Source organism: Dermacentor andersoni, chromosome 1 (genome assembly GCF_023375885.2).
Source record: "Dermacentor andersoni chromosome 1, qqDerAnde1_hic_scaffold, whole genome shotgun sequence".
Lineage (NCBI taxonomy): Eukaryota > Metazoa > Arthropoda > Arachnida > Ixodida > Ixodidae > Dermacentor > Dermacentor andersoni.
In genome coordinates this window covers 320,481,538-320,490,821 of record NC_092814.1, presented here as the reverse complement: position 1 = coordinate 320,490,821, position 9,284 = coordinate 320,481,538, and the positions used below count along the sequence as shown (strand labels likewise).

At 48.6% G+C, this 9,284-nt stretch overlaps 1 protein-coding gene across 1 annotated transcript; it reads right to left on the bottom strand.

Annotated features, from left to right (window-relative positions):
- Nucleotides 1-5,954: 5,954 nt before the first annotated feature.
- LOC140219188 (uncharacterized) lies at nucleotides 5,955-8,756 on the bottom strand. The gene has a single exon (XM_072289040.1). It carries the CDS (start codon nucleotides 8,754-8,756, stop codon nucleotides 5,955-5,957), a length of 2,802 nt encoding a protein of 933 aa, XP_072145141.1.
- Between the last annotated feature and the right edge of the window lie 528 nt (nucleotides 8,757-9,284).

Sequence of the window (9,284 nt, the reverse complement as noted above, 5' to 3'; positions counted from 1 at the left end):
TGATAGTTGGTATGTAAGTCGTAGTGAGTTCGATCACTTTATTTTTAAAAAGCGTCTAGTTGGCGTCTACTGTGCGCTTTGGGAAATGTATAATGTACCAGTTGTAAAACTCGGTTAGTGCATTGTTGATGCTGATGTAATCACCTTTATTGTAGAGTGTTGTTTTCTTTTTTGATTTTTTGCAATAAGGTAGCTGCCAGGATAATTCTGCATGTAGTACCGAGTGATCACTTAGTTCTGGTAGATGTGTTATAGAAGAAACACTGTCGGGATGGGATGTTAAGATAAGGTCGAGTATGTTAGAGCACTGTTCGTTTTTCCGCGTTGGGGTAGATACTAGCTGCGTCAAAGCAAAGGTGAGGCATGTGTTAAGAAAATTACATTCAAGGTTATTTTTAGATAGTGTCATGGCTGGTTCGGACCATGTTATATCATGAAAGTTAAAGTCACCTAAGAGGAGTGGTTGCGCATGATTAAATGACTTCGTAACAGTTTGCAGTGCCTCGTGGAAGTGAATAGTGAAGGAAGCATCTGCGTCGGGGGGTCGATAGCATACACCGATAATAGTTTGTAGGTATGAAGAACTGCACAATACGAATAAAATTTCTAGAGGTGAAGTGATATTGATAATGGAGTAACAAAGGCTGCGATGGGCAGCTATCAGAACACCTCCTCCGCGTTTGCCTACACGATCCCGCCTAAAAATGTCAAAATCAGGAAGGGAAGAATTAAGCTCTGTGTTATCGACGGTAGAATTCAGCCACGTTTCTGTTAGTACAAGAAGCTTACAATCAGAAGAATCGATAAGGCCACAGAGTGCTTCGCGTTTGGGCAACAAGCTTCTAATGTTAGTATAAACGAATGATACAGGGGTGCTATCTGGTTTCGCGATAGTGCGTGATGGTAGCTATGAAGTTGATATAACTTTATTTGTAGTGTTATCATACTTGTAAGTTCTGTTATCCACCATTAGTTTATCGTACCGGAGTTTGAAAGGTTTCTGTTGCGACTTGCCGAACTCGATTAGTTGTTTACGCGCATGCCGACTGTTAGCTGAATAGTCTTCCGATATGCTGTAGCTGGACCCTCTAAGTTCTTTAGCATTTGAAAGAATATGTTGTTTTACTTTGAAATGAGCTAATTTGATAATTATGGGTCTGTTTCTATTACAGCTGTATCGTGTATCTGCCAATTCTATGAGCGCGCTCGATATCTAAGGGATCCAACTTGATATTAAGGTTAGAAGCACAAAGTTCCACAATTTTCTTCTCTGATTCTTGCCACGTTTCACGCTCAGTATCAGATACCCCAAAAAACACAAGGTTAGAACGACGAGCCCTATCTTCTGAATCGTTTAGTCTTGATGAAATGTCGGAAATGGCTTTAGTGTTTGTATCGACCACTGTCCTGATGCAATTAACTTCGGTTTTTAGTGCTGTTATGGCGGAAACGTCATCTTCAATTTTTGTCAGTCGCATTTTAATGTCGTCAAAAATTTTATCGTTCTGCGATAGTTTATTTCGAATTGATTTCATTTCACTTAGAAGAGATGCCTGACCTGAGTTTATTTCCTCCAATGCTGCCATTATGTCACAGGATGCCTGCGTAGAACTGGAACGGGTGTTAGGGCCGGGATTCGATTCTATGTCGCCAGAGAGAGCAAGAAGTTGTAAGATGACAGACGTGCAGTCGCGAACAATGGTAATGCAGCAGCCTGGGCTTGGCAGCACTAGCAAAGCGGCATAGCGGGAACGACGCGCATAAATAGCGTAATTGGTTGTTACCTGTAATGCGAAAAGGCGTCGGGCGTCAGTGAACCGCATTGTCGGAGTGCTGCCAAGCCCACTGATGAGAGCGAGGGGGTGACGTGTTTTATGCGTGAAGGTTGATGTCTGTGTCGATGCGTCGGTTGAGGCAAGGTCGTATGAAGACGATAAATGCGATGAATTTCCGTTCAAGGGCGGTGCGGCGCAGTAGTCAACGGCGCTTGTGTCGTTTTCGGAGCACTGGAGGGTAGACGAGGTTGGCCCGTCTGTAACACCAGTGCGCTGAGGGTAGGGCGAGCCTACACCACGCACGAAGGCATACAGCTGACTGTAGACGTGAGGCGGCGCTGAGCGTCGGTCAGCATTGGCATTCCCGGGCAGACGATAGAGGATGCTCCGCCAGGTAAGTGTATCCCGCAAGCCAACACACCGTAAGCCGGGCGTGCCCGCAGGCTTCGTGGTGACACCAGGAGAACAGCAGGTACCAGGTGCCATTACAGGTGCCTGTGAGCACCTGTAATGCGAAAAGGCGTCGGGCGTCAGTGAACCGCATTGTCGGAGTGCTGCCAAGCCCACTCCGACATTATGACGCACAACGTAGTGATCAGTGGCGTAGCCATAAATTTCGTTCGAGGGGGGCTCACGTTCCAGCTCGGCCTGCTCCTTATCGAATTTGTCGGAGGATAAACTACATCAATGATAACTGCATTGCCATAGATGCTGCAAACGAATTCTTGAGCGCTACGCACTGTAAAGACATGTACAATATGTATTTTTTCATAAAAGAATGTATTCGTATGTCCCAAAAACTTGTGCCAGAAATAACTTATATCAATGCTTTCACATTTTTTTGTCTATTTAAAAGAAGATATCACACGAACTTTAGAACTATATTAGTTCGAAACCAGCAAAGGAGTGCATGCCGCTCATATGAAATACGTGAAGGCCATGAAATGAGCAAGTTGAGGACAAATACTTCAATGAAATTTTGTAGTTCAAGAACCTTCCTTACATTTTTGTACATATGTGACGGCCAGGGAAAAATCTCTATGACGCTGTCCTTCGTTTCAATGTATTGAGCAAGAGCAGCTCTCACCGGTCGTGTATTGTGAGTAATTGAACCAAAATTATAGTCGCAACAAAGAGCACATATAAAAGGCAGGAGTTCTGCAAAATATACATTAGAAATGCGAAGCTACAATGGAATATAAGAATGCGAAGATACAGCTTCATAAAAGCAAAGATGTGTCACTGGAAACAAAGTTCATTGCATGTATACACAAAAGCTCGCAACAAGGATATTTATATGTACGTATAAGCCTCCATAAATACACGTATCTCAACAAAAGTCACTGAATATAATGCATCAAACAAAGCAAATCAGCAGGTTGCTCAATCAGAGATCACAGAATCCTAACGACCCTCCCCCCTCCCCCCCCCCCCATTTCCTTCGTTCTCCCCGATGCATTGCGCGCAACGAAAGGCGGCGCCCTTCCTCCCCGCTTTTCTCCCTTGCGCACACAAGACTGATCCACCGTCGTCGGCTCACCCATCTCCCCTCCCCCCTACGCTTTCACTCGCACGTACAGCTTGCGCCGCGCGGTGACGATGTTATCGCCCTTCAAGTTTGCTCAATAAGCGCGAGGAGATACACCAGGCAAGATAACTGAAAATTTAATGACGTTTCGGCACCCCATACGAGAGCCTTGTTCACACTGAAACCGATAACAGAGATCAACACCATAACACTGGCTACGCCTACTGCAGGGCAAAGGCCTCTCCCATACTTCTCCAACTACCCCGGTCATGTGCTAATTGTGGCCATGTTGTCCCTGCAAACACCTTAATCACATCCGCTCACCTAACTTTCTGCCGCCCCTGCTACGCTTCCCTTCTCTTGGAATCCAGTCCGTAACCCTTAATGACCATCGGTTATCTTCCCTCCTCATTACATGCCCTGCCCATACCCATTTCTATTTCTTGATTTCAACTAAGATTTCATTAACTCGCGTTTATTCTCTCACCCAATCCGCTTTCTTCTTATCCCCCCCCCCCTTAACGTTACATCCATCATTCTTCTTTCCATAGCTCGTTGCGTCGTCCTCAATTTAAGCAGAACCCTTTTTGTAAGCCTCCAGCTTTCTGCCCCGTAGGTGAGCACTGGTAAGACACAGCTGTTATACACTTTTATCTTGAGGGATAATGGCAACCTGCTGTTCATGATCTGAGAATGCCTGCCAAACGCACCCCAGCCCATTCTTATTCTTCTGATTATTTCAGTGTCATGATCCGGATCCGCGGTCACTATCTGCCCTAAGTAGATGTATTCCTTTACCACTTCCAGTGCCTCGCTACCTATCGTAAGCTGCTGTTCTCTTCCGAGACTGTTAAACATTACTTTAGTTTTCTGCAGATTAATTTTCATATCCACCCTTCTGCTTTGCCTCTCCAGGTCAGTGAGCATGCATTGCAATTGGCCCCTGAGTTACTAAGCAAGGCAATATCATCAGCGAATCTCAAGTTACTAAGGTATTCTCCATTAACATTTATCCCCAAATCTTCCCAATCCAGGTATCTGAATACCTCCTGTAAACACGCTGTGAATAGCATTGGAGAGATCGTATCTCCCTGTCTGACGCCTTTATTACGATTTTGTTGCTTTCTTTATGGAGGACTACGGTGGCTGTGGAGCCGCTATAGATATATTTCAGTATTTTTACATACGACTCGTCTACACCCTGTTTCCGTAATGCCTGCATGATTGCTGAGGTTTCGACTGAATCAAACGCTTTCTCGTAATCAATGAAAGCTATATATAAGGGTTGGTTATATTCAGCACATTTCTCTATTACCTGATTGATGGTGTGAATATGGTCTATTGTTGAGGAACCTTTGCGGAATCCTGCCTGGTCCTTTGGTTGACAGAAGTCTAAGGTTGATATGTCGCACTAGGCTTAAAAACACTGACATGAGGCAGACATAACGCCGCAAGCACCACAGCTTTATTGCAGCCTGCGTCCGTGTGTTCCGCTGCTCACGTGTCATGATGACCATGGCAGTGCCGATGAAGGCATGATGAAGATGACGATGAAGTTGGCGATACATCACTTCTTCCCCTCTTACAGGTCCAAGCGTTCAGGAGGCCGTCGCTGTCGGGTCGATCTTCGTAACGGTGGCGGGCTATCCGTCTGGGCCACTTCCGGACTATGTCGCGACGTGATTGGAGTGCTATCTGCAGGGTTTACGGCTACGCTCTGTGTCGAGAAAGAGTCTGAGACAGTTCGACGTCTCACCTGGTCCAAGTGTCGCCGCTGAATTCCTTTCCCGGAATCAACAGTGACCATTCTGGACCCCAGTTGATCTCGCACTACTCCTGGTATCCACCTGGGACGACTTGTTCGGAAATCGCGCATCCAGACTGGGTCACCTGCCTGAACTGGAGACCCTCCAACTCGTGGTTGGATTTCTGGTGACCTTTCATCGGGAGCGATACAGTCCAGCTTTGTTCTTATTTGGTACCCCAATAAGAGTTCCGCCGGCGACTTTCCATCCTTGACGGGCGTTCGGCGATATCGACATAAAACCCGCGCTATGCGTATTTTGAGGTCTATTCCGGGGTTCTTCTTTAGTCCTTCCTTGAGCGTACGCACAGCTCGTTCGGCTAACCCATTCGACTGTGGATGATAAGGGGCTGTTGTGAGTTGTTGCACATTGTTCCGTGCCAGAAACTCACGAAAAACTTTGCCCACAAATTGTGGTCCGTTATCAGAAACAAAGGTTTTTGGAAGGCCGAACCGTGCAAATATTGATCTTAGCGCGTTGGCCGTGGTTTGCGAAGTGGCAGTTTTCATTGGAATGGCTTCCATCCATTTCGTTTCCGAGTCGACGACGACTAAGACCATTTGTCCGTCCAACGGGCCTGCGAAATCTGCGTGCAGCCGGCTCCACCTTTCCCCGGTGGCTGGCCAGGCCAAAGGTATCTGTGCTGGTGGCATCGCTGAAGCCTGCGCACATGTGGAACATGAGTTCACCAGTCGCCCTATGTCGGAATCCAGTCCCGGATACCAAAATAGCGTTCTCGCTGTGGTTTTCATGGCTGTCATGCCGGGGTGTGTCTCGTGCAAAAGACGCAACACACGCCTTGCCGCCGCCAGGGGTAGAACAATGCGATGTCCCCAGTACACCAAATTATGGCTGACTGTAAGCTCTGTTCTTCTGATGGCCCTGCGGAAGATATGACGGCCATCCCTGGGAAATCCATTTTTTAACCTGCAGAAGGCTGGTGTCTCGATTAGTCAGATGTTCAACCTCGCGGGCGCAAAGCGCTGTTTCCTCCAGAGAGTGGGCATACAAAACGTACTCGTCGGCAGCAGAGTCCCGCGGCTCCTCCATTACTGGCAAGGGCAACCGACTGAGGGCATCAGCATTGGAATGGTCACTGCCCTTCCGGTACTGCAATGTGTAGTTGTAGTTGCCAAGAAACAAGGCCCAACGCTGTATTCTTGCGGCCGCCATCGGTGGTATGGCTTTACCTGGATTGAATAAACCAGTAAGAGGCTTGTGGTCTGTTACTAAGAAGAACTGATGTCCGTACAGGTAGTCTTTAAACCGGGCGACGCCGAATACCAGTGCCAAAGCTTCTTTTTCTAACTGCGAGTAATTGCGCTCGCTCTTGGTAAGTGTCCTGGACCGGAATCCGATGGGGTAGTCAACACCATTCACGCGGTGCGACAAAACGGCCCCAATGCCTACTGATGATGCATCGCACTCCAGCCGCAGTGGCTTATCCGGGTTGAAGTGAGCCAGAAACTTGGAAGCCACAATTGCCTGCTTAACTTGCTGAAATGCTTTCTCCTGTTCCTGGCTCCATTGCCACTTGACTCCTTTGGATAAGAGAGCATGTAGCGGAGCTAGCATGGTGGCCAGATTGGGCAGGAACTTGCCATAGTAATTTATGAGACCGAGAAAAGCTTTCAGCTCACTCACCGAGGTGGGCTTTGGGGCTTCAACAACGGCTTTGATATTGTCGTCCTTCGGTCGCAGACCTTTCGCGTCGATACGATGACCGAGAAATGTGACTTCGTCTTGCCGAAACTTGCACTTTCCCTTGTTCAGTCGGAGACCATACTCCCGCAGCCGCTGCAGCACGGTTTTGAGCCTAGATGAATCATGTTTTTTCTCGGCGATGATAATGTCATCCAGGTACACCTGCACTCCAGGAATATCCCCCAGCAGTCCGTCCATTCGCCTTTGGAATATGGCTGGAGCAGAACTTACGCCAAACGGTAATCTGTTAAAACAAAAGAGACCCTTCTGGGTGTTGAGGACTGTTATCTTCTTTGCTTCCTCATCCAATGGCAACTGGTTGTAGGCTTGACGCAAATCCAAGGTCGTGAATACTTCGCCACCGTTTAACCTAGCAAAAATGTCGTCCACTCGAGGCAACGGGTATTGTTCTACCACAGTGGCCGCATTCACAGTCATACGGAAGTCTCCACACAGTCGGAGGGACCCATCGCCCTTCAAAACGGGTACCACAGGGGTTGCCCATTCAGCGGTTTTTACCGGCGTCAAAACGCCTTCCGCGACCAGCTGATCCAACGATTCAGACATCTTATCTCTGAGAGCGTAGGGTACAGTACGGGCCTTAAAGAACCGTGGACACGCGTTTTCTTTCAATTGAAATGTGACCGGTGGTCCTTTGCACAGGCCGAGTCCCGGAGCAAACACGTCGGCATATTCGTCAAACAGCTGTTGCAGACCTGTGCTGACAGCCTGTATTCCAGCCGGTTGCAGATTCGCTACCACATTCGACAACATTGCCACTCCAACTTCATTAAATGCCTTGATGGTGTCTCTGCCGCACAAAGATGGTCCGGAGCTGTCGACCACTATGACAATACCAGGACTATCTTTCCCGTCGCACGTAGCGGTCATGCTAAGCTGGCCGACAACTGGAAGTTCTCCCAAGAGACAAGAGAGCTTGAGCTGTGAACTCTCCAACGGAGGCCAGAGCTGCTTGTACTTGCGGAACACCGTTACGGGAATGACGCTTACAGGTGACCCCGTGTCCACCAACATAGTGAGCGGAACGTTATTCCAACTGATGTCCTTGTAAATAGGCCTAACCTTGCGGATACTGGCTGCGTGATGGAGAACCGCTGTAATCGTGTGCAAGGCGTCGTTGTCGTCCGAGCTTGTGTCCTCTCCGGCTGCCATGGCGTACGAACCCTGGCGCCGTTGTCTTGCTGGATAAGATCCTTGCCGACGGTCACTATTTGTGCTAGACAGGCACATCCGACGTAGATGTCCTCGTTTTCCACACCGGTGGCACACCGCGCGAAGGTGTTTGCACTCGTCCTCATCATGCAATTCTCCACACCTTCCACACACGTCGCGTTGTTCCGGCTTGGGACGTCGCTGCGAGGAATGGCTCTTTTGTCGGGCAAAATGTACTTCTGAGTGCGCCGAGTTCACGCTCCTGGCATTTTCAACAGCTCTCTGTGCCGAGACGGCAAAGTCTTCAGCCTCTTCTAAGGTGAGCTTCCGTCGCGTCAGTAAATGGCGCCGAACGTCTTCATCCAGCACTCCGCAAACGATTCGATCCCTCAACATGCGCTCCAATGACGTGCCGAAGTTACACTTCTCAGCTAGGCGTCGAATGTCCGCAATGAAGTCCTGAGCAGCTTCCCCGTCTTGTTGCGAACGCATGAAGAAAGCATAACTTGCAGCGATCTCGTTGACCTCCGGAGCATAGTGATCTTCCAGATACCCGACGACTTCCTCATAGCTCAGTTCATTCACCTTTTTTGGTTGACACCGGCCCTGCACCACACGCACAGCACTGTCCGTGAGCGAAGCGATGAGCAGCGCTCGCTTCTTCGTTGGGTCCACGATGCTATGAGCCTCAAAGTACGCCTCCAGGCGAACGCGATACGTAGGCCACGTACCTTCTGCATCGGCAAATTCCGGTGGCCGTCCAGCACTCATGCTGACGCGGGTCTTCTCACCTAGCGACGCTAGGCCTCGTCGCCACTGATATGTCGCACTAGGCTTAAAAACACTGACATGAGGCAGACATAACGCCGCAAGCACCACAGCTTTATTGCAGCCTGCGTCCGTGTGTTCCGCTGCTCACGTGTCATGATGACCATGGCAGTGCCGATGAAGGCACGATGAAGATGACGATGAAGTTGGCGATACATCAAAGGTGTTCCTGGTTCTATTTGCGATTACCTTAGTGAATACTTTGTAGGCAACGGACAGTAAGCTTATCGGTCTATAATTTTTCAAGTCTTTGGCGCCCCCTTTCTTATGCATTAAGTTGGCGTTCTTCCAAGATTCCCGTACGCTTGAAGTCCTGAGGCATTGGGCATACTGGGTGGCCAGTTTTTCTAGAACAATCTGCCCACTACCCTTCAACAAATCTGCTGTTACCTGATCCTCCCCAGCTGCCTTCGCCCTTTGCATAGCTCCCAAGGCTTTCTTTATTTCTTGTGGCCTTACTTGTGGGATGTC